The sequence below is a fragment of the Balaenoptera borealis genome (genome assembly GCF_965194805.1).
Source record: "Balaenoptera borealis genome assembly, chromosome: 9".
In the NCBI taxonomy this organism is placed as follows: Eukaryota; Metazoa; Chordata; class Mammalia; order Artiodactyla; family Balaenopteridae; genus Balaenoptera; species Balaenoptera borealis.
The window spans coordinates 58,005,913-58,022,562 of record NC_138873.1 but is presented as its reverse complement, the minus strand read 5'-3'; the positions used below and the strand labels follow the sequence as shown (position 1 = coordinate 58,022,562).

The window sequence follows — 16,650 nt, the reverse complement described above, 5'->3', positions numbered from 1 at the left end:
ACCATGATTTTGTGGAATAGAGAAGAGTAGGATTCAGCTGTCTTACTAAGGTAGCTTAGTATTTGTATTCTCTAAGAGAATTTTGAAGGATCGTTAACATAAAATTTATATCAAAAGACATAAATGGGTGAGAACAGTGATAAAGTAACGGAGTCTAATGATTCTTTTCTTCAAGAGTATTTCTTTCTCCCTCCCCCCAAAAATAAGGAAAATCATCTTTAATGCATATACACAAAAAACCTAATATGTTCATTGTCAGCTTCTTTTACCACAGTCCTTAGAAGAAGTTTGTTTAAATGCCCCCAACTTTCTATGGTATAACTATTATTCTTAAATAGTAGCAACATTAGTAACAATCTAGCATAGACTAAAAGAGTAAAAGCCGACTGAGAAGAGTAGAAAATATTTCAGGGCAGACTGATGGTTCAAAAATTTTTAATAATTCAAATTTAATATTTGGTTTTAGGTTAAAAAGTGTGTTGCTTCCTAAAGTTATCCTAGTAGAATAAAGTTTGTGTGTAAATGTTAAACAAAAATGGACATAATGAAACTACAAAACATTAACTCATCATCCACAGCTTTCTTAAAAAAATATGTGAAGCTGAACTCATTTTGAACTTTTCGTTAATAAATTAGCACTAATAAAGGGTGGAATCAGTACATATCAGCACTTAAAAGGCTGACAAAATGAACATCAAATTCTCAGAAATTACATCGCAAGACCAGATATTTAAATTCATTCCTTTTCTTCTGGCAGATTCCCATTTTAAACACTCCTAAGTTCTGCTGGCTTATTGCAATGTCTGATTAAGCACTGTTTAACAGGTGAAAGTCCTCTTACAGAAAGGTAGTTTATAAGTGTTCAGTACACTTAAAGAACCAAGAGACTTGCAGAAAGACAAAGTGGCTAAACTCCAATCTTCAAAGTTTCTAGAAATCTCAAAGTAACTCCAAGGCAACTATCAGTAATCAAAGTGTAGGATAAAGAAAACCCATAAGAAATTTTGGATTTAAATCAAGGTTCTTTTTGTAATTTCCTTTCAGTGTCACACTCATAAATATAAAGAAAAGGTGACATCACTTACATAAAAGAAGGGTGAATGTTGACTAGTTTGAAGAAGGGGGTCTAATTTCTTATGCCCATGCACTTTTTAAAAATTCCAAACTATTTATAAAGCAAAGACATTTGGGTAAAGGTAAGAAACTCAGTTTTCCTACTTACCACCTAAAACCTGAGTTTGGCATCAGTTGTCTCATAGTTAAGTCAGGCTTTTTAAAAAAAAAAAAAATTTTAGCTTCCTTGACAACTCTTTCTAATTCTTCTGGGGTTTTCAAACATATGTAATACATAGCTATATGTATGTTCAACTTGCTGGGTGTGATAACTGTATTGCAGGTAAGCAAGAGACTCTTATTGCATGTTGAAATTTTATATCTGAAGTATTATAATGTCTGCAACTTCTAGTCATTGTTCGGCAAAAATTTTAAATGTGTATATGTGTGTGTCCATGTGTGCATATGCCTGTGTGTGTGTGTGTGTGTGTGTGTGTGTATGTGTAGAGAATGATAATGGGGGGGTGGAAGCAAAATGTTAATGATGGTGAATCTACATGAAGTGTATGTGAGTATTCATTACACTATCCTTGCACCACTACTAAGGTTTGAAAGTTTTCAAAATAAAAGTGGTTATAAATTATAACTCTACTTGACCCATTGTAAGCACTATATGTATTTCCTTAAATTTTTTTTTTGTCTTTCCAAATCTTCTGCTATACCTAAACATAAACAGAATCTCTGACATAATACCCTATTTAGGGCATTGACACTTGTTTCATAATCTGCCACACCTAAAATCTACTTAAGAGAATGGTATCAGTAAGCTATATAATCAACCAAAGAATATTAAAAGTATAATTGTATTAAATAGACTGCTAAACAATGAATTTTTCCTTTAAAGTAGAATTACCACTGAACACTTTCTTACCTTGAAGAGCTTGCAACTTATGGTCATTTGAAGAATTAAGAAATCTGTCCACAATTGTAATTCTGTTCTGGAGGAGTTTCTCAATAAGTTCAAGTCCATCAGGTCCCAGCAGTTCAAAGAGCTTATAAGAGGAAAATCAAAACAAACTGTTACCTCAAAATTAATTATTTTTTCAAGTTATTAACACCCTATTCAACACAGCTATGAAGCTAAACTAACACAGAAGAACCTAAAAAGTACTTAGAAAAGAATCGTAAAAAAATAATAACTTAGGAAAGTTACATTGCTTCACGTTGCTAAGGAGCTTTCGGCTTCATAAGGCTATCTGCAATTATATAAGTAAAGAGCATGATCCAACTGTTAAAATAATTATGATTTAAATATAAAACTCTAAATCACAGAATAAAAAATTCTGACACTTGGTTTTTTCTTGGTATAACCAAGTGAAATTCTAAAATTAATTTGCTTTTTAACATACCATTCTGGTTTTCCCAAATAGAGTGCAGAGTACCATATTTCTTACAACTTACTAATAAGAGCTATCATTTTAGAGTTAAAAAATCATTAGAATGTTTTAATAAATCAGGACATGCCAAATTTTTAGTGCTTAAAAAACAATTAATTGTATTTTTTTGTTAAAGTGTATTTTTATTATTTTATTAATGCTTAATTAATAAGTATCAATACTTTTCAATGCTTAATATATGTGAAATCTGAAACACAGTACTGCAAGTGCTTTCTGTAACTTTATTAAAAGTTTTTATGCATATCCTACTCTCCTATGCAGAGTGATTGCCAAAGATTAAGTTGATTCCAGAGTCAGAGAACCAGTTTTAGGATTCAGAGACTTTCAATTACATAACTGTATGAAATAACTGTGCCAGAAAGCCTTTAGATTTTCTCATATGTGGTTTGGGGGTATATATATTTTTCCTGTCCAGAAATGTTATACTTTAATTCTACATGTGAAGATTTTATATTAAACAAATTCTAACTGTTCTTAGAGGATCCACACAAATAAAAATATCATTAAAAGTAGGAATTTATGTTGAGTATATATAAGGCATTAAATATTTAGTAAATATTTTCCTTTTGCTGTTCATTTGACTGACACTATCTAAACACAAGGCCACCTGTCTTCCACTCTGTCCCCAAATGTGGACAGGCCTTATCTTTGGGCAAAACATCAAGGAAAATACTGGTGATCCAATCACTCTCACTCTGGCTGATAGGGCAGTGATTCCACACAACGAGAGGCAAGCCTAGAATTTAGGCTACAGCCTACCCCTTCCATCAAGTACTCAGCTTCTAAAGCAGGGGTGTCACTCAGAAAGAAGCCTTCCATTGTCCCCACTCCTAGCTCCAGAGTTCTGCCTCAGAAATCTTGCCTGAGGGTAGAACCAAGCCATAAAACAGAAAGATCCCAATCTCTTCCAAAGAAATAGACCACATCTGCAACCAGGCCATGAAGTTGAAGCCAAAGGGCTATCTCAGAAACAGCAGAGGTTGTGGTGAACCACAATTAGGAGAACATTCACAGACTCAACAACTAAGTTACAAGAGAGAACTGAGGGGAGAGACAACTGGGACGACCCTCTTGGGGTGAGACTATATATCAACACTGACCTTTGGAATTACTCCTTCCAAGGGGTCACAAATTTATTGGATTAGTTTATGGAGCAATTTATGTCCCAGGGGCATTTTTGTAAACATCAGAATGGTCAGCTGGGAATTAATAAAGGTCACACGTGGGTTCAAGTCCCGATCTGAACAGCTGAATGGAGTCAGGGGAAGCGTAGAAAAGGGTTGTTTGTGCTAACACTACCTTCATCCCAAAGTTACTATGGGTATACTCACAGGGGCGGCTCCCTGGGGAACGACATTAGAAGCTCAACACTGTGGAGTGAGGGTAGGAGGAACTGTTTGCACTAAAATAATCCAGCAGGTCACTAAACAAATAAACAAGCAAATGACAGTAACAAGCCCTGGAGGTGGTAGACTAGATGAAATGGACAAATTCCTAGAAAGACACAAGCTACCAAAACTAACTCAAGACAGACAACCTGAATAGGCCTAAAACAAGTGAAAGATTAAATTAATAATCAAAAACCACCCACAAAGAAAAGCCCAGGTCCAGATGGCTTCAATGGTGAATTCTACAAAGCATTTTAAGTTAAAACCAATTCCTCACAAACACTTCCAAAAAACAAGAGGAAAGAATATTTCTCAACTCATTTTATGAGGTCAATATTACTCTGACCCCACAACCAGACAAATAAATATGTCATAAGAAAACTATAGACCAGTATTTCTTAGGAATATGGACACAAAACTCCTCAGTGAAATACAAGCAAACCAGATCAAATCCAGCAATTTATAAAAAGAATTATATACCATGACAATGTTAGATTTATGTCAGGAATATCAGGTTAGTTCAACATAAGACAATCAATTTATTTATTATAGCAATAGAATAAAAAGCAAAAATCACAAGATCAGCTCAACAGATGCAGAAGAACCATTTGATAAAACCCAACATCCTCTCATGGTAAAAACATTCAACAAGTTAGGACTAGAAAGGAACTTCTAATACCTGATAAAGGGCATCTATGAAAATCCCACAGTTAACATCATACTTAATGGTGAAACACTGGATTAGTTTCCCACTAAGAACAGAAACAAGACAAAAAAGTGTGCATTTGTGACTTCTACTGAACATTGTACTGGAGGTTCAAGTCAGGGCAATTAGGTAAGAAAAAAGAAATGAAAAGCATCCAGATTGAAAAGGAAGAGGTAAAACTATTTCTATTTATACATCACTATGATCTTCTACGTGGAAAATACTAAAGAATGTACTAAAATACTATTAGAACTAATAAATAAGTAAAGTTTTCAAAAAGTGTGCCAAGACCACTCAGTTAGGAAAGATCAGTCTTTTCAATAAATGATGGGACAACTGGCTAGCCACATGAAATAAATTGAAGTTGGACCATTATACCATATACAAAAATTAAATCAAAATGGATCAGTGATCTACATTTAACATATAAACTTATAAAACTCTTTACAGAAGTAAGTTTAATGGGCTCAGATTTGGTAAGGGATTCTTAAATATGACACCAACAGCATGAGCAACAAAAGAAAACACAGATAATTTGGACTTCATCAAAATAAGAAACATCTGCTTCAAAGGACACCATCAAGAAAGTGAAACAACTCACAGAATGGGAGAAAATATTTGCAAATCATATATCTGTTAAAGGACTTGTATCCAGAATATATAAAGAATTCTTACTAATAATAAAAAGACAACCAGTGAAAAAAATGAGAAAAGGATCTGAATTTATCCAAGGAAAATATATAAATGGCCAATAAGCACGTGAAAAGATGCTCAACATCATTAGTCATCAAAGAAACTCAAAGAAGAACCACTGGAACAACTATTTTTTTAATGGAAAATATAAGTGCTGGCAAGGATGTGGAGAAAACTGGAATTCTCATACAGTGCAGGAATACAAAGTTGTGTAGCCATTGTGAAAAACAGTTTTCTGGTTCCTCAGTTAAGTTAAACACAGAATTACAATATGACCCAGCAATTCCATTCCTAGGTATATACCCAGAAGAATTTAAAATATGTGTCCAAACAAAAACTTGCACAAATAGGGCTATTAACACAGCCAAAAGGTAGAAACAACCCAAATGTCCATCAACTCATGCATGGATAAACAAAATGTGGTATACATCCACACCACAGAATATTACTAAGCCATAAAAAGGAATGTAGGGCTTCCCTGGTGGCGCAGTGGTTGAGAATCCGCCTGCCAATGCAGGCGACACAGGTTCGAACCCTGGTCAGGGAAGATCCCACATGCCATGGAGCAACTAAGCCTGTGGGCCACAACCACTGAGCCCGTGTGCTGCAACTACTGAAGCCCATGCACCTAGAGCCCGTGCTCTGCAGCAAGAGAAGCCAGAGCAATGAGAAGCACATGCACTGCAACAAAGAGTAGCCCCTGCTCACCGCAACTAGAGAAAGCCCGCACGCAGCAACAAAGACCCAACACAGACAAAAATAAATAAAATAAATAAATTTATTAAAAAAAAAAAAAGGAATGAAGTAGTGCACAACATGGATGAACCTTCAAAACATTTTGCTAAGTGAAAGAAGCTAGTCACAGAAGGCCACGTATTATGATTCCATTTATATGAAATGTCCTAAATAAGGAAATTTCTAGAGACAGAGAGTAGGCTAGTGGTTGTTTAGGGCTTGGGGGTTGGGAGAAGGGGGTGGGGGGAGTAGGGGAATAATAGCTAAAGGCTTAGGATTTCTTTTTGAGGTTTTGTAAAATGCTCTAAAATTGACTGTGGTGATGGTTGCATATATCTATGAATATACTAAAAAACACTGATTTATAACATTTTAAGTGGGTGAACTGTGCGGTATGTGAACTATATATCAATGAAGCTATTTTTTAAAACTATGAACCAAAATGACTTAAGATATTAAAAGTAACCAATAAACTGTTGAGGGTTGAAAGATAAAGATTAAATACAATTTTCCTGATAAGCATTTTAAGTGAGTGTTTTGAATTGCTTTTAGACACAAGCCCCATGCTTAAGGTAAGGGTGATATTAAAGAACAAGCAAATTTCATAAAAGATAAATGTAATACATACCTACAAAGCTACTTTCTCCCCCCATACTCCAAACAAATTGTAGTAGGAAATGCTCTCTACATACAGCATGAAATGTCTTTTATATCCTATCAACTTTCAAAGAACATGTTAATTCTTAAACTGAGACCATTTCCTCCATAAGAATGTGATTTATTGTGGCAGTTACCCTTGCATATTTGAAATATAATGTTGACATATGATAAATTAGAGATTCAGAAACTTTTAGTCCAACATAATTTTAGGAAACCACCAATGTATTTGGAAGATAACTCCTAGATAAAACATCTCAGATACAGAATCACAGCACAAAGAGCATGTTATTTCTTAAAAATAATACACCTAAGACCTAGCAAAAGAGACAAGAAGGCTGTTTTGCTCTGAATAGCAGGACTTCCATAACCCAAAATGAAGAATCCCCAGCAGAATTCTGAGATCAGCTGCCATCAGATTTAAAGCAATCCCAAATTACACTTTCCCTAATATTTGCCATTTTCATCTACACTGAGAGCAGGTGCAGTTCTCATTCAAGATTTGCACTACAAACTAATTTGGCACTGAGAGTGACTGTCTGTAAAGGTACAACTGTCTGGATCATTGCTCTATACACTGACACAAGTTCCAGAAGCTATCAAATTGAAAAAAAAGGAGGGAAAAGTTAGCTCTGGGCAGAGAAACAGGCATCAACTACAGAGTTTAAAAAAACAAAAATGCAGCTCTCAAAACAATAAAAAGGCAAGTTTTACTACTCTGGCTATAAATTAAGGATATCAGATTTAAAGGAAACACAATAGGAATAGACAGGTAATATCCTTTTCCTGGTAGATTTTTCTAAAGCCACTATTATCTATTAAGGAACTTCTCAACAGACAAAGGTGCTCAGGGTTCTCATTGTTATTATAATTCCTTTTTCATTAAATTAAATTATCAAATTAAAGTATTCTTCATTAAAGTAAAAAAATTAACCAACAGACTATGTTCCTGAGATACCAAAAAAAAAATTATCGCAGAACATGCACAGACCTTTTAAACTTTTTTTTTTTTTTTAATTTTTTTGGCCACACTGCACAGCATGTGGGATCTTAGTTCCTCAACCAGGGATCGAACCCCGTCCCTCCATCATGAAAGCACAGAGTCTTAACCACTGGACCACCAGGGAAGTCCCTGAACAGACTAACTTTAAAGCAGCATTACTTCCTTATTTCTTACACTTGTAACAGATGAATGTAGTTTGTGAATCTCTCAGGAAAGGTAATCCCCACTTTCCACTGTATTCTGTGTTATATCATTTTTATTCCAATAGGAACGATGCTCTAGTGGATGCTATATCCCCAACACAGTATCAAAATGAATCATAGACATTACATCATCATAAAAGCAAAATATAAAGTAATGAAAACCTTTAAATAATATACCACAGAAAATTATACTATAAATCTTAGGAAAATTGGTAACAAAAAGTTATAATGGGCCTAAGTAAGAACTATAAATCTGTTCAAGAGCTGGGGTATGCAGATATGCTGAGGGTTTGTGAAACCACAGAATAAACATGACAAACATACTTGCATTACAGGTTTACTCAAAGATTTAGAGGCAAAACATTATTTCCAAGTAAAAGGCAATTCTGGTCATGTTAATGTCCTGTTTGAACCCTACTTCTCAGGTTAGTCAAAACATGTTGAACAAAGTATTTGATCACTAAAACAGGCTTTAAAGATAATAAAATTCATATTTATAAAAGGTTTGTCAGTTCCATTCTGTTTCCATCGAGTCAATATTAAAGAATTCATTAAAAGTCAAAAATAAGTGTATCTGAAGTTCCGAAAAGACCTCTTTCAAAAGAGAGACCAACCATTCTCCCTATCAAATAGTCAACGGGCATTCTGAAAAACAGCTAGTGATGCACAGTAGGCATAATATCTTGATGTGAATTAGGTATCTTTTTGGGCAATACAGTTAAGTGGATTATGGGATTATTCTCAATATGGAGATCACCCACTAAAGTTGTTCTTTAAAGATTGGTCATGGCGCTGTCTTGCTCAAAATTTTATCAATTATATATATATAAACTAGAAGATATTAAATTAAATTTGTTAAAGGTGTTAATTTAGTTCACGATAGAATCAAAATTTTAAATTTTCTAAATAGTCTGATATAATCTGGCCAGACCTAAGGAGAAGCAATAGAGGTAAATATAAAACCCCACAATTAGGTTTAAAAAACTCACATGTACTTGTACAAGATGAGGAAACCTTATCCCACAAATAAATTCCTAAGAAAAATCCTGAAAGGGTAGGGGGTTGGTTATTTACAGGTTCAATATGAATAAATAATGTAATAAAGGCTAGGGAAAAATTTAATGTAGTAATAGCAATACTGTATCTCCAAAACCCCATTTAGCGTCTCAAAGGATACTACACTGATTGAACCATATTTAGAGGGCTGAGTTCAATTCTAATCTATACTTTTTAAGAAGGTTACAATAAAAAACTAAAGAAAAGAACATGAAAAAGAAAGTAAAAATAAGATATACCTATGCAAACTGTTATTATTATGCATTCTGTCTGAAGGATAGCAGATGTTACTATTATCCATTCTGTTTGAAGGATACTCATTCATAGATTTGATAAAGATAATGAATATTATTCTGGTCCCATCTTCCTGGATCATCCTCCATGCATCACTCCACATTGCTAAATACCCCTTACCCTTCTTGAAACATACTTTTCCTCTGATATCCTTGACACACCATTCTTTTTTTTTAAGTAATTTTATTTTATTTTACTGGAGTTGATTTACAATGCTGTGCCAATCTCTGTGCAGCAAAGTGACTCAGTTATACACATAGAGACATTCTTTTTTTATATTCTTTGCCACTATGGTTTATCACAGGATATTGAGTATAGTTCCCTGTGCTAGACAGTAGGACCTTGTTGTTTATCCATTCTAAATGTAATAGTTTGCATCTACCAACCCCAAACTTGCAGTGTATCCCTCTCCCTCCCCTTCTCCCCCTTGGCAACCACAAGTCTGTTCTCTAGACATGCCATTCTTTTGATATGTATCCTACCACTCTGGCTGGTACATTCCTATTTCTTCTCTAGGCTCCCTTTGACTATTAAATGTTGGAGTTCCTTAAGGTTTAATCCCAGGCTTTCTCTTACTTCCACTCCATGTTCTCTCCTTAGCTGTTCACATGCAAGCCCTCAGCTCCCATTAGCAAGCATATACTGAAAACTCATAAAATCACACATCCTTCCCAGATCTCTACTCTGAGCTTCATTTATCAAATTGTCCGGTTATCATCTTCACTTGGAGGTCTTAAGGCCTCTCACAATTCCACATACACCCAAAACCATCTCTTGGTTTTCCACCCACTTCACTCTTTTATAAGTATTCTTTACTTCCATGAATGGCATTGCCATCCTTCTAGTTACACAAAAGCCTAAAATGCACCCTTACCACCTCTTTATGCATCGCACCCAATCCTACCCCGTCATCCAATTCACTCTTAAGTTCTCTCGATCTCAACTACTAAACAGATTTCAAGCCTTTCTCCTTGTCTGTTTTAAGCTCCCAAACAGCTATTGCCTGTACCATGCAAAGGGCTTCCTAAATGGTTTCTGCACATCTATCCAAAACACATTCCAATCCATTCTCCACATAGCAATGACAGAAGATTTCAGGAAATGTAGGTCTGATCAACGTATGCTACCTTCCCTCCAACCCTTGCCAACAAACTTCCAATTGCTCTCCATTGTTCTCAAGATGAAGTACTGAATTGAACTGAACACAGAACCAGAACCTCAAAACATCACAAAATGCTAAACTAAGAGTCAAAAATACCTATGTATGTTCAATTACATTGCTCTGACTAGAAAGAATTTTAATATCATTAATAAAGTTAAATACTTTTTAAAACAGCATCCTTTTATTCTCCATTTCTATGTATGTTTTATAATGAGCATAAGGTATCATAGCATAATTTAAAATTATACTGTATATCATATACAGTTTAAAATTAAATAACTACATTTATATCAGGGATACATTATCAAACGTGGTTAGAAAGTATAATCAAAAAAGTTTGGAGACCAATGCTTTAAAGTATCATTTTGTTATGAAAGTTTTTCACAATGTAAGTTTTCTTATTTGGATATGTCTTATAACCAATATTTATATTTAATATAATATTTTTTCTGAAAATGTTCTTATGTGAATGGTGTTTCTGAAAATGGTCAGTGCTTTATAGAATGTAAGGAAATACAGATTAGGTACATTCCACTGTCACCACTGCTGCTCATATTTTCAAAACTTCTGTGTAAGTGCATTCTAAGTCAGCAACTCGGTTTTTACTTTATATTACCCCCTGCCAGTCAACTTAATTTAATAATTTACCAAGCTTATGAACACTAGTAACACACAGCAGTTTAGGTTAGGAGAAGGTCAGTCAGGGCTCAAATCACAAGCCTGCTGCTCATTGGCTTTAGGAGCTTAGACATCTGCTCTGAGCCTCCTTTTCTCATTTGTAGAGTGGGAATAAGAGTACATACATGCCCTTCACAGGGTTGTGATGTGAACTAAATAATGTATGTAAATGTATATGACACAGTGCCTTGCATATAATAAGTAATTAACATCAGGTATTTAGTATTACCAAAATAAACGAATCATAATCAAATAAGGGAGTAAGAAAAGTACACAAAATAATTTGTATCACGGTGAAAATGATAACGAAACCTAACACTTGTACACTAGTTATGTCCCAGGCAAGTAATTAAGTGCTTTACGTCTAAAGCAAATATTTTCACAGTCTTCATCTGAAGAAATATTCAGTGAATCTTTGCTAAATATACATAATACTAATGCATTTATCATTTAAACGCAATCATGATAGAATAATAATTCAAAGAAAATACTAAAAAAGTATGTAATAATCAACTATCACTTGTTAGGGAATAAATGAACATACAACAAATATTAACACAAATATCTGACATGCATATTTACTTCAGCTTTTTTTCTCAAGAAAGTGTGCTCGTGATTGTAAATATGTGCATGCATATATTCTAACTCCAACTTCTGCTAGTAAAATTATTCTTGGTTCAATGGTGAAACTAAATACAATATATCCTAGTGTTCTGTAAAAAGTAGCAATAGATTTGAAACCATTGCTTCAACTAAAACTTTAATCACTGGTTAGGTCACAGCTTCCTTAACCTTCCTGACAACCACCAGTATGTCTCCTCCATTTCAGTCTGTTAAATACAAGAACCAGATGAATCTCCCTCACAGTCAGCTTTCACATACACCCATACATTGTAGAAACTACAATGGGGTCATCTCATCTAAGCTCAGTGTGGAAGGGACCTTGGAGGACATCTAAACAAAGCTCTCAAAAAACAATAATTACTGCCAAAGGAGGCAGAAAAACAGGACAGCTGAGAACACGGGCTTGGACTCAGAACTAAGTTTATCAATTTTGTAAATTCCTACTTATATGACTATGGGCAACTTTCTTAAGCTCTCTGCGCCTCAGTTTTCCTGTCTGTTAAAAGAAATTAGCATGGTATCTGACAACAGGTGCTCTATACATACTTACTGCTGTTATTGACATTTTTTTTTTTTCTGGCTAATGAACACCCAGCATACTTCCACCAGCAGTAGACTACCTCATAAGGAAACTCATGCCACTACTAGAGGATGCTTAATGTCAAAAAATCCTTCCGGGGGCTTCCCTGGTGGCGCAGTGGTTGAGCGTCTGCCTGCCAATGCAGGGGACACGGGTTCGAGCCCTGGTCTGGGAAGATCCCACATGCCGTGGAGCGACTAGGCCCGTGAGCCGCAATTACTGAGCCTGCACATCTGGAGCTTGTGCCCCGCGACGGGAGGGGCCGCGACAGTGAGAGACCCGCGCACCGCGATGAAGAGTGGCCCCTACTTGCCACAACTAGAGAAAGCCCTCGCACAGAAACGAAGACCCAACACAGCCATAAATAAATAAATAAATGGATCATCACGTTTAAAAAAAAAAAAATGTTCTGTGATCAAATACACTAAAAAAAAAAAAAAAAAAAAAAAAAATCCTTCCGTACATTGAGCCCCATCAGACTCACTATAGCTTTCACCTAACACTGGCTGTGCCCTCTGGGGTTACAGAGAATGATCTTAATAATATTTCTACAAGACAGCCCTTCAAAAATTTAAAGATAAGGCCAAGTAAAGTATTAGGCACACTTCACTCGTAAATTCTTTCCTTCCCAGGTAAACATACATCAATTCCTTACTATTAGTCATATAACTTGGTTTCTTGATGATTCTTTATCCAGGTTTGTTTAGAAATCTACCTTTTACTGAGCCTTTTACTTTTAATGGCATCCAAAACTGAGCATAACATTTCAAATATAATTTGATTGGGGCAGATCACAGAGATTAAAACAACTCTGGACTAGATGTTAAACTTTTCTAAACACAGCTTAAATTGGTAACAATATCACACTATTGGCTCAAATTGAATGTGTAGCCAAGCAAAAGTATTCGGTTTTAGTTTTTTTCCACATAAATTCCTAGTAGGCAGATTCCCATATCCTGTACTTTATATAATAATTTTTAAGCCCAAAATTTCAAATAGATCCCTTATAAATTTCATTTTCTTCTTTTTTTTTTTGTTTTTTTTTTTAGTCTTTAGAGAGCTTTTTAAATATGGATTCCGGCAATCTATTATATCAGTAAACACTATCAGTGTTGAACCAGTCCGGAACCCAAGTTTAATAACTGTGCCTTTATACAAATTATTGATTACAGTACTGAGGACAGGACAAAAGTAAAAAACTATAGGATAAAGAATGGAGACCTGATTCCAAATTGGCAATGAACCAATATTTACAATAAGGTTTTTCAATCAACTAGTAACTCCATTTAACTGTATTAATCACTGCTGACATTTCTCGATATATCTTGTCTAATTTAGATTCTTCACTATCTAGTATTGTAGCCACTAGTCACACAAGGCTATTTGCGTGTCAAGTAATTACGATTAAACAAAATTTGAAATACAATTCCTCAGTTACATTTAACCATGTTTCAAGAGATCAGCAGCCACATGTGGCTAGTGACTACTGTGTTGAAGAGCAAACAAAATATTTCAATCATCACAAAAACACAGCACTGGTCTAGGAGATATTTTGATTGTACTGTAAAACACTGCTTAGATCTAGATAGAATATGTTTACACAGCAAAATCTATCTGTCAAGTTTATCACACTGACCATCAAATTAGGGTTTTTCTAAAAAGCTCATAGTTTACATTAGAGTTTATTTACTCTTTGTGTTGTATATTCTACAAGTTTTGGCAAATGTGTGATGACCACAATGACATGTATCTATCATTACAATATCATACAGAAGAGATTCACTGCCCTAAAAATCCCCTATGCTCCACCAATTCACCCCTTTCTCCCTTCTCCCCAACCCCTGGTAACCACTTATCTTTTGACTATCTCCAAAGTTTTGCCTTTTACAGAATGTCACATAGTTGGAATCATATAGTGTGTACCCTTTTCAGATTGACTTCTTTCACTTAGCAATAATCATTTAAGGTTCTTCTAAGTTTTTTCATGGCTTGCTGGCTCATTTTCTTTTATCACTGAATAATATTCCATCATATGGATATACCACAGTTTATCCATTTCCCTACTGAAGAATATCTTGTTTGCTTTTGCCAGTTGTCTTTATTTTTTATTTCATTAAATTCTGTTTTTTACTCAAATTATCTCATCCATAAAAATATGCAAGCAAGTCCTATACAGAGAAATGCTAAAAGAATATCACTAAATCTCATACTTTTCATTTTTTTTCTTTTCCAAATTTTCTACAATGAACACATACTGTTTAATCAGAAGAGGTTTTATCTTTTTAACAAATAATACAAATCAGGGCTTCCCTGGTGGCACAGTGGTTAAGAATCCGCCTTCCAATGAAGGGGACACAGGTTCGAGCCCTGGTCCAGGAAGATCCCATATGCCACGGAGTAACTAAGCCCATGCACCACAACTACTGAGCCTGCGCTCTAGAGCCCGCGAGCCACAACTACTGAGCCCATGAGCCACAACTACTGAAGCCAGCGCACCTAGAGCCCATGCTCCGCAACAAGAGAAGCCACAGCAATGAGAAGCCTGCGCACCGCAACGAAACAGTAGCCCCCGCTCGCCACAACTAGAGACAGCCCGCGCACAGCAACGAAGACCCAATGCAGCCAAAAATAAATAAATAATTTATTTTTTAAATAAATAAATAAAACTAATACAAACCAGATTCTGATTTACCAAGTTTTTTAACTTTTTGTCCGCTAAGGACACAAAGCATCACTAACTTAATAAATAAAATAGGTTTTGACAAATTGCCATATTTGGAATGAACACAAATTACATAAACCAAAAAAATCCCTTATCATGTAGACAAATCAGCTGATAACTAATAGTACAAGGACCAATAAATAATTTAAACTTTATTTCCTCTACCAAATCTTATTTTTCAAATGAAAAACCTTTTTTTTATCAAGCACAATGTAACCACATAGGAATCACGCTAACATACACCATTTTCTAAAAAGTCTGATCACTGAAAAACTATTTCAGTAATTTTAATAATATAATTATTATTAGTTCATAATAGCAATAAAATAGATGTTTTAACAATGTAATCATTTGAGGTAATAAGCAAATCCCTTATCCTAATATCTAACTGAACTACTTAAGAGATGCAATAAGTGCAGAATGTCCACTATATTCTTTCCAAGTAGAAGAGCCATGGATGGCACTTTGAACTAAGCTGGTTAGGGAAAGGAAGAGCAGCTTACAAACAGAAATGAAAAATTTGCTTGAGCATCTATATGGCCAGATTTACGAAATGGAGCAAGTGGGTAAAGTATTACTCTCCAAGTAAGCTTATTTAATTGTATATCAAAAGAAAATTAACATTTGTCACAGAAAGCAATACCTGTAACTCTTCAAATACACATTTACTATTGTTATGAGATTTATTATGTTTCATGGTAGACTGATAATATGCAAGGAATAATGTTTAGCCTCTTTCCTTATTGGTATAGACAATAAAAATCACATTTATTAGGGGATCTTTCTATTTGGGGGATTTGCAAGACACTTAACTCTCTACACAGAAATTGAATCTCCAGGAATATTATACCACACATCACTTTTTCTGGGTATCAGTTGATACATAAAATGCATAAGCAATGAAGTTATGATAACCAGGTACTCATATGAAACAAGAGACAGGGTTAAAAATACCAAAATAAAGCAAAAAATATATTAGGCTTAATAATAATATAAGTAACAATGAGCTCCTGGTTTGGGTTTTTTTGTTGTTGAAATTATCAAAATACCTGTAAAGTCTATAGTTAACTTATTCTTATTAAAACAATATAACCGTCATGATTAATTTTCCATTGCCTTGAGCAAACTTAAGATTTCAATTTTAACCCTAAGTAGAAAGAATAGCTGAATAAGTGTTTATTGGTCACTGATTCTGACAGCACAATCGACATTCTATATACTGAATTTAGTTATTCTACTATTTTCAAGTTTTAGAGTATTTCTAAATAACAAAACCCTTAAGCAGCTTGTCACAATAAAAAATATGATGATCCTATAAGGATAATCACAGTCATTTCTCTTAAAAAAAAAATTAAACTAAAATATATTTTACTTTTAAATTTCTTCTTAAAACTATCTTGATAAAACTCCCTTCCCTTTTATGCTTAACATGTGAAGGAGGCTGACTTCTGATAACAAGTATTAGCGATTAAGATGAAAAAGAAGGTATGGCACAAAATTCACACTTGAATGCACCTCTTCTGGTAAAACTGAAAAAGAGAAAAACCTAAAAGACACTTCAAACTTAAAAAGAAGAAAAATATCTCCCTGGACCAGAAATTGAGCCAAAAAAAGTAAAACACCGAGTAGGGCTAAAGTA

General features: G+C 34.5%; 1 protein-coding gene across 2 annotated transcripts in view; it reads right to left on the bottom strand.

Annotated features, from left to right (window-relative positions):
* ASCC3 (activating signal cointegrator 1 complex subunit 3) overlaps positions 1–16,650 on the bottom strand; it is a 326,479-nt gene that overhangs the window by 257,923 nt on the left and 51,906 nt on the right. For both annotated transcript variants that reach the window (XM_082405191.1, XM_082405192.1), the window contains one exon: positions 1,985–2,105. In XM_082405191.1, coding sequence (XP_082261317.1) covers positions 1,985–2,105 — 121 coding nt within the window. The remainder of the gene's footprint in view (positions 1–1,984; positions 2,106–16,650) is intronic.